Raw genomic sequence first — 17,638 nt, 5'->3', positions numbered from 1 at the left:
TCATTGAAACTTATAAAATTCTGACAGGGCTGTACAGACTAGATGCAGGAAGGATGTTCCCGATGGTCGGGGAGTCCAGAACCAGGGGTCACAGTCTAAGGAGAAGGGGTAAGCCATTTAGGACAGAGATGAGGAGGAATTTCTTCACCCAGAGAGTGGTGAACCTGTGGAATTCTCTACCACAGAAGGCAGTTGAGGCCAATTCATTAAATATATTCAAGAAGGAGTTAGATATATTTCTTAAGGCTAAAGGGATATGGGGAGAAAGCAGGGACAGGGTACTGAATTTGGATGATCAGCCACGATCTCATTGAATGGCGGAGCAGGCTCGAGGGGCCGAATGGCCTACTCCTGCTCCTATCTTCTATGTTTCTACATCAATAGTCCACCAGGTGGCTCTGTTACAGTGTACACGGGCTGTGGGAGGAGATTAAATGGGTGGGTAGAGTCCGTGATAGGGGAGAGTGTACATGGGCTGTGGGAGGAGATTAAATGGGTGGGTAGAGTCCCTGATATGGGGAGAGTGTACATGGGCTGTGGGAGGAGATTAAATGGGTGGGTAGAGTCCGTGATAGGGGAGAGTGTACATGGGCTGTGGGAGGAGATTAAATGGGTGGGTAGAGTCCCTGATAGGGGGGAGAGTACATGGGCTGTGGGAGGAGATTCAGTGGGTGGGGAGAGTCTGTGATAGGGGAGAGTGTACACGGGCTGTGGGAGGAGATTAAATGGGTGGGTAGAGTCCCTGATAGGGGGGAGTGTACATGGGCTGTGGGAGGAGATTCAATGGGTGGGGAGAGTCCCTGATAGGGGAGAGTGTACACGGGCTGTGGGAGGAAGGTGGAGATTGGGTTGAATGGCCTTGTTTCTTTCATTATTTCCTCGGATTCTGGCGTTGGTTGCTCAGTGATCTTTGATGACCTTGGTTATGTGTTTCCTCTTCCAGGAGCTGTGGCAGTCGGTCGGTTGGTTTGGAGATCCTGTTGGTATTAAACACTCCTATATTCCCAGGAAAGATGCCTTTCGCTCTCTCGATGTGATGTGGATTGGTTTTCCCTTATTTGCTGTTGGAATTTGCCCAATCGCATTGAACTAGGACATGGAACGGACCCCTGTAACCATGGGGACAGCAACTGATTTGGGCCCCTCACTTCCAGTTTCTCCGAATTCACCTGGAAATTCTGCAACAACCCCACCCCCCCAGCCCGGTAACCAAGGGCAACCCACCCCTCCTCCGCCCCAGCCCGGTAACCAAGGGCAACCCACCCCTCCTCCGCCCCAGCCTGGTAACCAAGGGCAACCCACCCCAACCCCCCAGCCCGGTAACCAAGGGCAACCCACCCCTCCCCCTCCCCTGCCTGATGGTCTCGGCCCACCGCCACCCCCTCCCCCGCCCGGTGGTCTCGGCCCACCCCCACCCCCTCCCCCTCCCCCGCCCCCGCCCGGTGGTCTCGGCCCACCCCCTCCGCCGGGAGGATTTCAATTGTTCGGATCGAGTCGGCGGTCCCGGCTGCGGAACTTTAACTGGGACGCTCTCCCTCAGCACCGCGTGGTTGGGAAGCAGAACATCTGGACGGATGATAAATGTCCCGAACACTTCGACATTGACACCCAGAGAATGGAGGAGCTGTTCGGCCGCAAAGATGACCAGAAGCGGCTGAGTGTGCGGCGGAGCTTCCGAGCAATGTCCCCTCAGAGAACCGGCGAGGAAGAGGTGAGGGCATGAGAAATAGGAGCAGGAGTCGGCCATACGGCCCCTCGAGCCTGTTCCGCCATTCAATAAGATCATGGCTGATCTTCTACATCATCTCCACTTTCACGCCCAATCTCCATATCCCTTGATTCCCTTAATATCCAAAAATCTATCAATCTTTGTCTTGAATATACTCAACGACTGAGCATCCACAGCCCTCTGGGGCAGAGAATTCCAAAGATTCACCGCCCTCTGAGTGAAGAAATTTCTCCTCATCTTGATCTTAACTGGCCGACCCCTTATCCTGAGACTGTGCCCCCTGGTTCTAGACACTCTAGCCAGGGGAAACAGCCTCTCAGCACCTACCCTGTCAATCCCCCTCAGAATCTTGTATGTTTCAATGAGATCACCTCTCATCTAAACTCCAGAGAGGAAACGAGACTGGTTTGTGAGTTTCATCACATCGTGATTGAGGCGGATCTCAGTGCAGATCATTGGTGGTTCAAAGTGGAGGGAGGGAGAGAGGGAAGGGGAGAGAGAGATGGGTACCAGGAATCTGTATGTTCGTATGTAGGAATGGGCAGTGTTATGATTGAAGATGGTCCCAGTGGTGAGATGGGGGGGGGTGGTGAGGGGGGAGGTTGGTTGGGGGGGGTGGGTGGGGGAGCCCGAGGAATGATTCTGTAATTAGTACTTTCAGATTTAATTCAGAAAACATCACTGACAGATTGAATCTGTTCTAGAACCTTCTACAAAAATCTAATTAAATAAAGTCTCTACTGAAACTGTCATTAAATATGTCGACAGTGAGCGGGGCAGGACCGGGCCTTACTCGGGCTCCCCGTATGTTACAGGAAGCTCCGATACTGTGAGATGGAAGGTGGGCGTCACTGGTAAGACTGCCCTAGCCTTTGTACCATGGGACTGGAGTCACGTGGAGGCCCAGACTGGGTAGAGGTGGGACTGGAGTCACGTGGAGGCCCAGACCGGGTAGAGGTAGGACTGGAGTCACGTGGAGGCCCAGACTGGGTAGAGGTGGGACTGGAGTCACGTGGAGGCCCAGACCGGGTAGAGGTGGGACTGGAGTCACGTGGAGGCCCAGACCGGGTAGAGGTAGGACTGGAGTCATGTGGAGGCCCAGACTGGGTAGAGGTAGGACTGGAGTCACGTGGAGGCCCAGACCGGGTAGAGGTAGGACTGGAGGCCCAGACCGGGTAGAGGTAGGACTGGAGTCATGTGGAGGCCCAGACTGGGTAGAGGTAGGACTGGAGTCATGTGGAGGCCCAGACCGGGTAGAGGTGGGACTGGAGTCACGTGGAGGCCCAGACCGGGTAGAGGTGGGACTGGAGTCATGTGGAGGCCCAGACTGGGTAGAGGTAGGACTGGAGTCATGTGGAGGCCCAGACCGGGTAGAGGTGGGACTGGAGTCATGTGGAGGCCCAGACCGGGTAGAGGTAGGACTGGAGTCACGTGGAGGCCCAGACCGGGTAGAGGTAGGACTGGAGTCACGTGGAGGCCCAGACCGGGTAGAGGTGGGACTGGAGTCAAGTGGAGGCCCAGACCGGGTAGAGGTGGGACTGGAGTCACGTGGAGGCCCAGACTGGGTAGAGGTGGGACTGGAGTCATGTGGAGGCCCAGACCGGGTAGAGGTGGGACTGGAGTCACGTGGAGGCCCAGACCGGGTAGAGGTGGGACTGGAGTCACGTGGAGGCCCAGACTGGGTAGAGGTGGGACTGGAGTCACGTGGAGGCCCAGACCGGGTAGAGGTGGGACTGGAGTCACGTGGAGGCCCAGACTGGGTAGAGGTGGGACTGGAGTCATGTGGAGGCCCAGACTGGGTAGAGGTGGGACTGGAGTCACGTGGAGGCCCAGACCGGGTAGAGGTAGGACTGGAGTCACGTGGAGGCCCAGACTGGGTAGAGGTAGGACTGGAGTCACGTGGAGGCCCAGACCGGGTAGAGGTGGGACTGGAGTCACGTGGAGGCCCAGACCGGGTAGAGGTGGGACTGGAGTCACGTGGAGGCCCAGACTGGGTAGAGGTGGGACTGGAGTCACGTGGAGGCCCAGACTGGGTAGAGGTGGGACTGGAGTCACGTGGAGGCCCAGACTGGGTAGAGGTGAGACTGGAGTCACGTGGAGGCCCAGACTGGGTAGAGGTGGGACTGGAGTCACGTGGAGGCCCAGACCGGGTAGAGGTGGGACTGGAGTCACGTGGAGGCCCAGACCGGGTAGAGGTAGGACTGGAGTCACGTGGAGGCCCAGACTGGGTAGAGGTGAGACTGGAGTCACGTGGAGGCCCAGACCGGGTAGAGGTGGGACTGGAGTCACGTGGAGGCCCAGACCGGGTAGAGGTAGGACTGGAGTCACGTGGAGGCCCAGACTGGGTAGAGGTGGGACTGGAGTCACGTGGAGGCCCAGACTGGGTAGAGGTGGGACTGGAGTCACGTGGAGGCCCAGACCGGGTAGAGGTGGGACTGGAGTCACGTGGAGGCCCAGACTGGGTAGAGGTGGGACTGGAGTCACGTGGAGGCCCAGACCGGGTGGAGGTAGGACTGGAGTCACGTGGAGGCCCAGACCGGGTAGAGGTGAGACTGGAGTCACGTGGAGGCCCAGACTGGGTAGAGGTGGGACTGGAGTTAAGTGGAGGCCCAGACCGGGTAGAGGTAGGACTGGAGTCATGTGGAGGCCCAGACTGGGTGGAGGTGGGACTGGAGTCACGTGGAGGCCCAGACTGGGTAGAGGTGGGACTGGAGTCACGTGGAGGCCCAGACCGGGTAGAGGTAGGACTGGAGTCACGTGGAGGCCCAGACCGGGTAGAGGTAGGACTGGAGTCATGTGGAGGCCCAGACCGGGTAGAGGTGGGACTGGAGTCATGTGGAGGCCCAGACCGGGTAGAGGTGGGACTGGAGTCACGTGGAGGCCCAGACCGGGTAGAGGTGGGACTGGAGTCATGTGGAGGCCCAGACCGGGTAGAGGTGGGACTGGAGTCACGTGGAGGCCCAGACTGGGTAGAGGTGGGACTGGAGTCACGTGGAGGCCCAGACCGGGTAGAGGTGGGACTGGAGTCATGTGGAGGCCCAGACCGGGTAGAGGTGGGACTGGAGTCACGTGGAGGCCCAGACTGGGTAGAGGTGGGACTGGAGTCACGTGGAGGCCCAGACTGGGTAGAGGTGAGACTGGAGTCACGTGGAGGCCCAGACCGGGTAGAGGTAGGACTGGAGTCACGTGGAGGCCCAGACTGGGTAGAGGTAGGACTGGAGTCATGTGGAGGCCCAGACTGGGTAGAGGTAGGACTGGAGTCACGTGGAGGCCCAGACTGGGTAGAGGTGGGACTGGAGTCACGTGGAGGCCCAGACTGGGTAGAGGTGGGACTGGAGTCACGTGGAGGCCCAGACTGGGTAGAGGTGGGACTGGAGTCATGTGGAGGCCCAGACCGGGTAGAGGTGGGACTGGAGTCACGTGGAGGCCCAGACTGGGTAGAGGTGGGACTGGAGTCACGTGGAGGCCCAGACTGGGTAGAGGTAGGACTGGAGTCACGTGGAGGCCCAGACCGGGTAGAGGTAGGACTGGAGTCATGTGGAGGCCCAGACTGGGTAGAGGTGGGACTGGAGTCACGTGGAGGCCCAGACCGGGTAGAGGTGGGACTGGAGTCACGTGGAGGCCCAGACTGGGTAGAGGTAGGACTGGAGTCATGTGGAGGCCCAGACCGGGTAGAGGTAGGACTGGAGTCACGTGGAGGCCCAGACCGGGTAGAGGTGGGACTGGAGTCACGTGGAGGCCCAGACTGGGTAGAGGTGGGACTGGAGTCATGTGGAGGCCCAGACCGGGTAGAGGTGGGACTGGAGTCACGTGGAGGCCCAGACTGGGTAGAGGTGGGACTGGAGTCACGTGGAGGCCCAGACCGGGTAGAGGTGGGACTGGAGTCACGTGGAGGCCCAGACCGGGTAGAGGTGGGACTGGAGTCACGTGGAGGCCCAGACCGGGTAGAGGTGGGACTGGAGTCACGTGGAGGCCCAGACCGGGTAGAGGTAGGACTGGAGTCATGTGGAGGCCCAGACTGGGTAGAGGTGGGACTGGAGTCACGTGGAGGCCCAGACCGGGTAGAGGTGGGACTGGAGTCATGTGGAGGCCCAGACCGGGTAGAGGTGGGACTGGAGTCACGTGGAGGCCCAGACCGGGTAGAGGTGGGACTGGAGTCACGTGGAGGCCCAGACCGGGTAGAGGTGGGACTGGAGTCACGTGGAGGCCCAGACCGGGTAGAGGTGGGACTGGAGTCACGTGGAGGCCCAGACCGGGTAGAGGTGGGACTGGAGTCATGTGGAGGCCCAGACCGGGTAGAGGTGGGACTGGAGTCATGTGGAGGCCCAGACCGGGTAGAGGTGGGACTGGAGTCACGTGGAGGCCCAGACCGGGTAGAGGTGGGACTGGAGTCACGTGGAGGCCCAGACCGGGTAGAGGTAGGACTGGAGTCACGTGGAGGCCCAGACTGGGTAGAGGTGGGACTGGAGTCACGTGGAGGCCCAGACCGGGTAGAGGTGGGACTGGAGTCACGTGGAGGCCCAGACCGGGTAGAGGTGGGACTGGAGTCACGTGGAGGCCCAGACCGGGTAGAGGTGGGACTGGAGTCACGTGGAGGCCCAGACCGGGTAGAGGTGGGACTGGAGTCATGTGGAGGCCCAGACCGGGTAGAGGTGGGACTGGAGTCACGTGGAGGCCCAGACCGGGTAGAGGTGGGACTGGAGTCACGTGGAGGCCCAGACCGGGTAGAGGTAGGACTGGAGTCACGTGGAGGCCCAGACTGGGTAGAGGTGGGACTGGAGTCACGTGGAGGCCCAGACCGGGTAGAGGTGGGACTGGAGTCACGTGGAGGCCCAGACCGGGTAGAGGTGGGACTGGAGTCATGTGGAGGCCCAGACCGGGTAGAGGTAGGACTGGAGTCACGTGGAGGCCCAGACTGGGTAGAGGTGGGACTGGAGTCACGTGGAGGCCCAGACCGGGTAGAGGTGGGACTGGAGTCACGTGGAGGCCCAGACCGGGTAGAGGTAGGACTGGAGTCACGTGGAGGCCCAGACCGGGTAGAGGTGGGACTGGAGTCACGTGGAGGCCCAGACTGGGTAGAGGTGGGACTGGAGTCATGTGGAGGCCCAGACCGGGTAGAGGTGGGACTGGAGTCACATGGAGGCCCAGACCGGGTAGAGGTGGGACTGGAGTCACGTGGAGGCCCAGACTGGGTAGAGGTGGGACTGGAGTCACGTGGAGGCCCAGACTGGGTAGAGGTAGGACTGGAGTCACGTGGAGGCCCAGACCGGGTGTACGTACACAAATTATTGAAGGTGGCGGGACAAGTTGAGAAGGCTGTTAAAAGGTATACGGGATCCTTGGCTTTATTAATAGGCAGAGAGTACAAAAACCAGGAAGCCATGCTAAACGTTTATAAATCCCTGGTTAGGCCTCAGCTGGAGTATTGTGGCCAATTCTGGGCACCGCACTTTAGGAAGGATGTCAAGGCCTTGGAAAGGGTGCAGGAGAGATTTACTGGAATGGTTCCAGGGATGAGGGGCTTCAGTTTCGTGGATAGACTGGAGAAGCTGGAATTAGAGCAGAGAAGGTTAAGTGGAGATTTGATAGAGGTGTTCAAAATTATGTCAGTGGTAGGAAAGGTAATGAAATCTTTACACAAAGATGTAATAAAAAAATCGAGAAACTGAAAATATAATAATGAATAGTCAGCACTGTTAAATCCGTGAATCTTGATGTATGGTGTCCTTCAATAAATCGACAGAGACTGCAGAGGAACAATCAACAGGTGTTTACTGGATGAGGGTCACCCAAAAACTAACAGTACAGATCCCTACTCAGGGTTTATATACAGGTGTGGTCACTGCCGGTACTACAGTATACAGGAGCTGTAAAAAGTTGTTCTCCCCTTAAAGGTACATACACTACAATTCCTCCCCTTTTAGATTAACAGTACCATAACATTCATTTAACAGTTAACACTTTTAACATGGAACATTAACTGAAAATAGTCCATTTATAAATTCAGTCTTTGGGGCGGCTTCCTGATCCTTTCTGGACAGCGCCTTTCCTGAGTGTCTTGCTCTTGGTGCGGAGGCGATTCTGCCCCCTTGTCGTCGGTTGGTTCACCAGCTTCCGATGCTACTGTTTCTGGGGTAGATGCTACCTGTATGTCGGGTTCATCAGGTACGCGAGACATGGGGTTGACTCGTTCCTGTGACGCTAGGATCTGGTCAACATGGCGTCTCACAATGTTCTCCCCAACATCCACTGTGTACATTAGTGGCCCCTGCCGTGTGCATATCGTTCCTGGTTGCCATTTCTCTGTTCGGTAGTCGCGGGCCAAGACTGGTTGCCCTACATTGAAGCTCCTTGTCGGCTTCTCATTGATGTGCTGGAATTGTTTATTCTCAACATTTCTTCGTACATTTGGTCTGAGCAAATCCAGACGAGATCTCAACCTTCGGTTAAAGAACATCATGGCCGGGGTCTGGTTGGTGACTGCATGTGTCGCATTTCTGTAGGCTAACAGGAAATTGTCCACCTTATGCTGCAGTGGAATGTCGTCATCGCACATGGCCCTTACTGCCTTTTTAAAGGTTTGTACGAACCTCTCAGCCAATCCATTTGTGGCTGGATGATACGGGGCGGATGTGTAATGCCTTACCCCATTCCTTCTCATAAATTTCCGAAACTCTTCGGACACAAACTGTGGTCCGTTATCAGAGCAAATCTGCTCTGGCAAGCCGTTCCTGGCAAATATGGTCCGTAGGACTGCAATTGTTTTCTCCGTGGTGGTGGAGGACATTTTGATCACCTCAGGCCATTTCGAGTGCGCATCCACGGCTATTAAGAACATTGAGTCCATGAATGGACCAGCAAAATCAATATGCACCCGTTGCCATGGAGAGGAGGGCCACTCCCATAGGTGTAGAGGGGCATGTGGTGGTGCATTTTGGACCTTCTGGCATCCTGAGCAGCTCTTTGTCAGGTCCTCGATTTGCTGATCGATCCCCGGCCACCACACATAAGCCCTAGCAAGACTTTTCATTTTCACCCCTCCCAGATGGCCTTCGTGAAGCTCATTGAGCACTCGCTCCCTTAACTTGGGTGGAATTACCACTCGGGAGCCACACATCAAGGTCCCCTGGCATACTGACAGCTGTTCTCTTCTGGATGAGAATGCTGGCAAAAGTGAGTCGCCATGTGTTGGCCATCCCTTCACCGTCAAATCATATACCCGAGACAGTGTCGGGTCATTTCGGGTCTCCTCTATATCCGCGTTAGTTACTGGCAAGCGTTCAATTATAGTCGAATAAAATATTTCGACAGGGTCCACTGCTGGTGCTTCCTCCGCAGTAGGCAGTGGCAGGCGTGATAGCCCATCAGTGTTTCCATGCTGTTTCGTGCCCTTATACTCTATTTCATATTGGTTCGCCCCTAGAAAAAGGGACCATCTTTGTAGCCATTGCGCAGTCATCACCGGAACGCCCTTCTTTGGATTAAAGATGGAGACAAGTGGTTGGTGGTCAGTCAGCAAGGTGAACTTCTGCCCGTGCAGATAGTGGTTGAACTTTTTCACTCCCCACACTAGGCTGAGGGCCTCCCTGTCAATCTGGGCGTAGTTACGCTCGGCTGAGGTTAGTGACCGAGACACAAAGGCTACTGGCCTCTCCAAGCCGTCCGGGAATTTGTGTGACAGCACCGCTCCAATACCATAGGGTGATGCATCACAAGCCAACCGAATTGGTAGTGCTGGGTTGAAATGAGCCAACACCTCTTTTGATGTGATCAATTCTTTGCACTTCTGGAAAGCTCGTTTACATTCACCATTCCACTTCCATGGTACCCCCGTTTGCAGTAGGGTGTTCAGTGGGTGTAGTACTGTAGACAAATTCGGCAAGAACTTATGGTAGTAGTTCACCAGCCCGAGGAACGACCTCAGTTGTGACACATTTTCCGGTGCTGGAGCCTTGACTACTGCCTCAATCTTTTCAGGGGACTTATGTAACCCCTCTTCATCAATAACGTGGCCACAATACGAGATCTGCTTCTGGAAAAACTCGCATTTGTGGCGATTAGCTCGGAGCCCATATTCCTTCAATCTAGTGAGCACCTGCTCCAGTTTGGTGAGGTGATCACTGTCATTTTCGCCCGTGACCAGGATGTCGTCCAAATAACACTGGGTCCCTGGAATCCCTTGCAGGACTTGATCCATTGCCCTTTGCCAAATAGCCGGAGCTGATGCTACCCCGAACACCAGCCGGTTGTATTGGTAGAGACCTTTGTGAATGTTGATCGTGAGGTACTGTTTCGAGGCTTCTTCTACCTCCATTTGCAGGTACGCCTGGGCCAGATCAATCTTAGTGAAGCGTTTTCCTCCAGATAGCGAGGCGAAAATATCTTCAATCCGCGGAAGCAGATATTGTACCGTGTGAAGGACTGGGTTCACTGTCACCTTAAAGTCCCCACAGATGCGAACCTTCTTTGGTTCCCCAGGCGTATTACTCAACGACCTCTTCATTACAGGAACGATGGGTGTAGCCTACTCGCTCCAGTCCACTTTGGACAGTACTCCAGAACGTTCCAAATCTTCCAGCTCTGCTTCGACGGCTGGGCGGATCGCATAAGGCACCGGTCTGGCCTTAAAAAAAAACTTTGGGCTTGCATTTTCCTCTATTTTGATCATCGCTGTTATGCCTTTTAGTGTTCAGAGTCCCTCCTGGAACACTTCTTGTGCGTCAGTTAGCATTTTTGACAGTCGTCCAGGTGTGACGTCGTCATCCTTTTTGGCATCTACCGTCAGTGCTTGTATGGCATGCCAATCTAACTGTATCTTCCGGATCCATTCACGTCCTAGTAGTGGTGGTCCTCCATCTGGCAATACATATAGGTCCATTTTTGGTGTTTCCTTGCCGTTGTATATCACGTTCACCCTTATTTTTCCTTTGGGGTAGACCTTTTGCCCCGTGTACGTCTTCAAGACAATCTCTGTATCTCTCAAGGGTATATGTGAGAATAGCCGCTTGTAGTCCCTTCGGTTTATGACTGTTAGGGCTGATCCTGTGTCCAATTCCATTTTCACTTGGACTCCGTCTATCTTGAGCGTGACCCAGATAGTTTGGTGATCCTCCATTTTGATTACCTTATGTAGTTTCAGACAACCCAGCTCCTTGCTTCCGGAGTCTGTATCACTTTTCTGTTCGTCTGAACTACTCTCCATCACCTTATGTACCTTTTTGTACTCCTGTGGAGATTTCTTGCTGCTGGTTTTCTTTCCCGACCTGCAGACTCTTGCTATGTGTCCTACTTTTCCACACTGTCTGCACACTTGGTCCTTGAACCAACAATCCTTATGGTCGTGTGTTGTTCTGCCGCAGCGATAGCACTTCACTGCTCCATATGACATTTCATTTGTGCCATATTCTTGCGGTCTCCGTTGTATCTCTGCAGCGCCCCATGCGGCTGCTTCGTGTGATACTGCCATGCTGAAAGCCTTGTCCAGCGTAAGATCCTTTTCTGATAGAAGCCGTTTCTGGGTTCCTTCACTTTGAAGCCCACACACAAACTTGTCCCTTAAAGTATCTGCTAGTCCCGTTCCAAACTGGCAGTGTTTCGATAGCTTGCGCAGTTCCGTTAAATACTCAGCATTACTTTCGTCTTTATGCTGGTTCCTTTTGTGAAACTTAAATCTTTCTGCTATCAGCAGCGGTGTGGGGTTTAAGTGGTCCTGTAGGATTGCCACTATGCTTTCAAAATCCTTTTCCACTGGCTTCTCTGGGGTTACTAGGTTTCGCAGTAAGCCATACGTTTTTGCACCCATGGAATTCAACAATACCAGTGCTTTCCTGGCATCTGGCACTTCATTCGCCTTGCAGTACACTTCTATGCGTTCTACATATGTCGCCCTATCTTCGACTTCATTGTCGAACGCTGTGACACTGCCACTCTTCGGCATCCCTGGGTGTGGTTAGACTGGCTAAAAATGGCGTCTCCCGCGCTTTCCTTTCTTCCCGCGCTCTCCCTTCTTCTCCACTGTGGCTCAAAATGGCGTCTCCCGCGCTCTCCCTTCTCTGCTGCGGCCCAAATGGCGTCTCCCGCGGACGTTGCTCAGCCCTTGAACACCGGCCGCGCTCTGCGCGTTTTCCTGCGCGCCTCTCTCTTTGACGCTGCTTGGTCCTGAACCCCGGCTGCGCCCTGTGCACTTTACCCTCTCTCGTTGACGCCACTCGGTCTTCAACCCCGGCTGCGCCCTGTGCGCTTTACCCTCTCTCTTACCCCGTCGACGCTGCTCGGCCTTTTTCTGTGCCGTCGGTCGGCTCCAGCCGCCGCCGCCCGGGAAGGGTCTGCGCCGTAACTGCTGCCAGCCCACTATGCTGGATCGTTGCGACTGGAGAACCAAGCCCAGCTCTCCACAGCCTCCTCTGCGATGCTCAAGTCCTCTCTGGATGGTCGACGCCCGCACTTCTGGACTTGGCCTTCCCCTTTCACTGCTCTCCAGGAGCGAATCCCTGGGAGGTGATGCAGAGTTGCAGGTAGGTTTGAATCCACTCGTCGCCAATGTTAAATCCGTGAATCTTGATGTATGGTGTCCTTCAATAAATCGACAGAGACTGCAGAGGAACAATCAACAGTTGTTTACTGGATGAGGGTCACCCAAAAACTAACAGTCCAGATCCCTACTCGGTTTATATACAGGTGTGGTCACTGCTGGTACTACAGTATACAGGAGCTGTAAAAAGTAGTTCTCCCCTTAAAGGTACATACACTACAAGCACGGATTTCAAAAGGGAAGGTCGTGCTCGACCAAACTTTTTGAATTCTTTGAAATCGTAACAGAAAGGGCAGATAAGGGTAATGCGGTAGATGTAATATATTTGGATTTCTAAAAGGCTTTCGATAAGGTACCACATAGTAGACTCATGACTAAGGTCAGAACATGTGGAGTGAGGAGACAGGTAGCAGAATGGATCGCAAGCTGGCTACAAAACGAAACAGAGAGTAGGGGTTAAAGGTAGTTGCTCAGACTGGCAAATGGTGGGAAGCGGAGTTCCACAGGGATCGGTGCTGGGACCACTGTTGTTCACCATTTACATAAACGATTTGGACTCGGGAATCGGAAGTACAATTTCAGAATTTGCGGAGAACACTAAATTGGGAAGTGTAGTTAATACAGAGGAGGACTGCGACAAGATACAGGAAGACATTAATAAACTTGGGCGTGTAAATGGCAAATGAACTTCAATATAAATAAGGGGAACGGTAGCACAGTGGTAATGTCACTGGGCTAGTGATCCAGAGGCCTGGGCTAGTGATCCAGAGGCCTGGGCTAGTGATCCAGAGGCCTGGGCTAGTGATCCAGAGGCCTGGGCTAGTGATCCAGAGGCCTGGGCTAGTGATCCAGAGGCCTGGGCTAGTGATCCAGAGGCCTGGGCTAGTGATCCAGAGGCCTGGGCTAGTAATCCCGAGACCTGGACTAATGATCCAGAGACGGGAGTTCAAGTCCCACCACGGCAGCTGGGGAATTTAAATTCAGTTAATTAAATAAATCTGGAATAAAAAGCTAGTATTGGTAACGGTGACCATGAAACTATCAGATTGTCCAAAAAACCCATCTGGTTCACTAATGTCCTTTTAGGGAAGGAAATCTGCCGTCCGGACCACCCGGCATCGACCTCGGCACCGGCTACGGACACGACAACGGCACACCCAACCCAGTCGGCACCGGCTACGGACACGACAACGGCACACCCAACCCAGTCGGCACCGGCTACGGACACGACAACGGCACACCCAGTCGACCCGGGAAAGTCCTCCTCACCAACATCTGGGGACTTGTGCCGAAGTTTTTTTTAAGCAACAGCCCGACAGTCAAACTCACAGAATCATACCTTTCAGCCAATGTCCCGAACGCCTCCATCACCATCCCGGGGTATGTCCTGTCCCACCAGCAGGACAGACCCACCAGGGGTGGCAGCAGTGGTATACAATTGGGAAGGAGTAGCCCTGGGAGTCCTCAACATTGACTCCAGATCCCCTGAAGTCTCATGGCTTCAGGTCAAGCATGGGCAAGGAAACCGCCTGCTGATTACCACCTACCGCCCTCCCTCAGCTGATGAATCAGTTCTCCTCCATGTTGAACACCACTTGGAAGAAGCACTGAGAGTAGCAAGGGCACAGAATGTACTCTGGGTGGGGGACTTCAATGTCCATCACCAAGAGCGGCTCGGTAGCACCACTACTGACCGAGCTGGCCGAGTCATGAAGGACATAGCTGCCAGTCTGGGCCTGCGACAGGTGGCAAGAGAACCAACATGAGGGAAAAACCGACGACCTCGTTCTCACCAATCTACCTGTTGCAGGCGCATCTGTCCAGGACAGCATTGGTAGCAGTGACCACCGCACAGTCCCTGTGGAGATGAAGACCCGTCTTAACACTGAGGACACCCTCCATCATGTGTGGCACTACCACCGTGCTAAATGGGATAGATTCAGAACAGATCTAGCAGCTCAAAACTGGGCATCTATGAGGCGCTGTGGGCCATCAGCAGCAGCAGAATTGTATTCCACCACAATCTGTAACCTCATGGCCTGGCATATCCCTCATTCTACCATTACCATCAAGCCAGGGGACCAACCCTGTTTCAACAAGGAGTGTAGAAGAACATGCCGGGAGCAGCACCAGGCGTACCTAAAAATGGGGTATCAACCTGGGGAAGCTGCAACACAGGACTACATGCATGCTAAAAAGCGGAAGCAGCATGCTATAGACAGGGCTAAGCGATCCCACAATCAACGGATCGGATCAAAGCTCTGCAGTCTTGCCACATCCAGTCGTGAATGGTGGTGGACCATTAAACAAGGAGGAGGCTCCATGAATATCCCATCCTCAATGATGGTGGAGCCCAGCATGTGAGTGCAAAAGACAAGGCTGAAGCGTTTGCAACCAACTTCAGCCAGAAGTGCCGAGTGGATGATCCATATCGGCCTCCTCCTGAGGGGCCCCACCATCATAGAAGCCAGTCTTCAGTCAATTCGATTCACTCCATGTGATATCAAGAAACAGCTGAGTTCACTGGATACAGCAAAGGCTATGGGCCCTGACAACATCCCGGCTGTCGTGCTGAAGACTTGTGCTCCAGAACTAGCCGCGCCTCTAGCCAAGCTGTTCCAGTACAGCTACAACACTGGCATCTATCCGACAATGTGGAAAACTGCCCAGGTATGTCCTGTCCACAAAAAGCAGAACAAATGGCCACTGGTGTTTTATTGGATTGTGCGGACAGAGGGTTGAGCTTGAATCCTGGCCTGTGCTGTTAGCGGGGGGTGCGGGGGGGATGCTGAGAGAGATAAATGGGTCTGTGTCTCAAGGCTGATGAGGCACCAGGCTCTGACCTGACTATCATCAAATGCCCTGGATGCTGGGAGATGGGGGGGGAGACCGGGAGAAAGGATCAAATCCTGGGAAAGGTTCTAATGGTCTGATTTTGTTCCCAGGTTTCTATTCTGGATGCGAAGAAGAGCATGAACCTCGGAATATTCCTCAAACAGTTCAAAAGGTAACGGTGGTCGGTCGGCCTGTTAGTCCAACCATATCTAGGTTAAATATCTAGGTGTCTAATATTTAGGTTCTTTGGGGGGAAAATCCGGTTGCTTTGGCGCAAAGCAACTAGCGCCCGGGCGCGGCGATGTTTGCGTCGCTAGCGAAATCGACCAGACATTTTGCGGTGGCGCTAAACACTACCACCACGATCTCCTGCGCCCGCAGATCGCGATGTCAGTCGAGTGCGCAACGCCCCGGTAACGCCCTGGACCGGATATTGAGTGGCGCCCCCTGTCTTACCGCCTGCCGCTAGCAACAACAGGCTGAGGGGAGCGTTTTGCAGTCGGGAAGGAACTGGGGGAGCGCTATTTATAGGTGACCGCTTCCTGCCTTTTTTTGTTGGTGACATTTTTGCACCACACATTCTGAGAGAGAGAGAGAGAGAGAGACTTCTGGAGAGATTCAACGCTGTGTGAAGGAGTTTTGGGTTCTGAGCAGCACTTTGCAGGTTCATTTTGATTTGACCTTCCTTGTATCAATTTAGAAGAGACTGTGGGGGCTGCACTCTGAGCTCTTTCCCTGGGCCTCTCCATTGTTCTTTCCAGCAGATTTGATGTACAGGTCTCTCCAGGCCGAGATTCAAGGCTGCAATGAGCAGGGTGTGGATGGAGAGCAAGATCGACCCTCCTCTTTAAGAACTGGCTGGAGCCAGTGTGTCTGTGCTCCATTGCTGACTGACATCACATGAGCTTCGCCAGCGCTCTGAGGTAGCGCCTCGCTCCTCGGCGTTAGCGCCTTAAGACAGGGGTGTAGCCCTTGATTTAACGCTCCAATCACCTCCAGGGGCGATAGAAGCCAAGTTTGCTGTCGGAGGCGATAATTTGCGGCAGGCGCTAAACTTTGCGCCCGGCCGATAATTGTGCCCCAAACGGGGCGATACCGAATTTCTCCCCCGCTGCGTTAGTATCTCAGTGGTTCTTGTTAAACTTGAGTAAATTATTTAGTCTTTGGTTAGTTTGCTTTCAAGAGTGATTGGAAGTGTAGTTTAGACCTAGTTAACAGCAATTATATAAATCACCTTGTATCTAAGTTTATTTTAAGTTTCTAATTAGAATGGAGGGATAGCTTTGACCCGTAGCCTGCAACTCCTGCGCCATGTGGGAACTTCAGGAGGCTTCATGTGTCCCGGAGGCCCATGTTTGCAGGAAGTGCCTCCAGCTGCTCAAACTCACGCTGAGGGTTTCTGAGCTTGAGGGGCAGCTGGATTTGCTGCAGGGCGTACGTTGGCTGAGTGTGTCCTGGATCGCAGGTTCCAAGAGCTGGTCACCACACGGCCCGATAGAGTTCAGAATAGCAAGTGGGCGACCACCTGCAAGGGTAGGAAGAGGCAGGCAGTGCAGGAATCCTCCGGGAGTCATAACAGCACAGAAGGAGACCATTCGGCCCATCGAGTCCGTGCCGGCTCTCTGTAGAGCAATCCAGTCAGTCCCATTCCCCCGCTCTATCCCTGTAGCCCTGCAAGTTTATTTCCCTCAAGTGCCTATCCAGTCTCCCCTTGAAAACATTGAGGCCTAGAAATTCGGTATAGCCGCGTTTGGGGCGCTAGTCCTGGCGATGCGCAAAGTTTAGCGCCAGGCGCAATTTAGTGCTACCTAGCGCGATATTGGGTTGCAGCGCCCCTAAAGGTGATTGCGGTGCTAAATCAGGCGCTGCACGCTACTCTTAAGGTGCTAACCCGGCGGCGCAACCCAATTTCGCGGCGGCGGGGCGCAGCGAGGGTGCTGTCAATAATCACTTTCCCTGAGACACACTGGCGCCGGGCAGCTCTTAAAGGGGCAGGTCAATTGGCATCACCGAACACACTCACTGCCTTGTAGGCCTTCAAAGCGGTGGGAGCCTACCTGTGGCGCACCAGCCTAGCAAGACATGGAAAGGGTGAGGCAGAGGGCGGAACGCCTCACTGATGGGGCATTGGATGCTTTGGTTGGCGCAGTGGAATCAAGGCCAAGGAAGATGGTCGGAATGTGATTTATGTTTTGGACAGTCTCCCGGGTGTGAGAGGCAGTTATGTGTCAGTGTATTCGTTTTGCTTTCTGTTGCCATAGCTTTCTCATGTTTGAAGGAACCACATTTTGTGTAATGAAACACTTTCTTCATTTACAATGGCCATGCCTGCTATTTACATGCATCTTGCCCTTCACAGGCTTGGGGGTATCAGACCGGTTCCATTCCTGTTCTTGGAATGGCAGCAAGCATTCCGTGAGAGGGGCCTAGAAGCTACTTCTGATCAGCCTCTGACACGCAGCCTGAGAAGAGCCGCTCGCGTAGAAGTTCAGGCCAGCAGGCATCTTCTCAGCCACCGACAGAGATGTCCTGCACCTTATCTG

General features: G+C 54.3%; 1 protein-coding gene across 2 annotated transcripts in view; it reads left to right on the top strand.

Moving 5' to 3' along the window:
• The first annotated feature begins 911 nt into the window (after positions 1–911).
• The window catches only part of LOC147112209 (uncharacterized), a 54,139-nt gene continuing 37,412 nt past the window's right edge, over positions 912–17,638 (top strand). Inside the window, exons 1-3 of one of the 2 annotated variants that reach the window (XM_085999871.1) lie at positions 1,608–1,711; positions 13,347–14,930; positions 15,206–15,267. In XM_085999871.1, the coding sequence (XP_085855997.1) occupies positions 14,682–14,930; positions 15,206–15,267 (311 nt within the window). In that variant the 5' untranslated portion in view covers positions 1,608–1,711; positions 13,347–14,681. Of the gene's footprint in view, positions 1,712–13,346; positions 14,931–15,205; positions 15,268–17,638 lie in introns of both variants that reach the window. The other variant, XM_085999870.1, reaches the window with a different exon arrangement.

Source organism: Somniosus microcephalus, chromosome 10 (assembly GCF_052327205.1).
Source record: "Somniosus microcephalus isolate GS21.2 chromosome 10, FLI_Smic_1.0, whole genome shotgun sequence".
NCBI lineage: Eukaryota > Metazoa > Chordata > Chondrichthyes > Squaliformes > Somniosidae > Somniosus > Somniosus microcephalus.
This window is presented reverse-complemented; position numbering and strand designations above follow the sequence as displayed.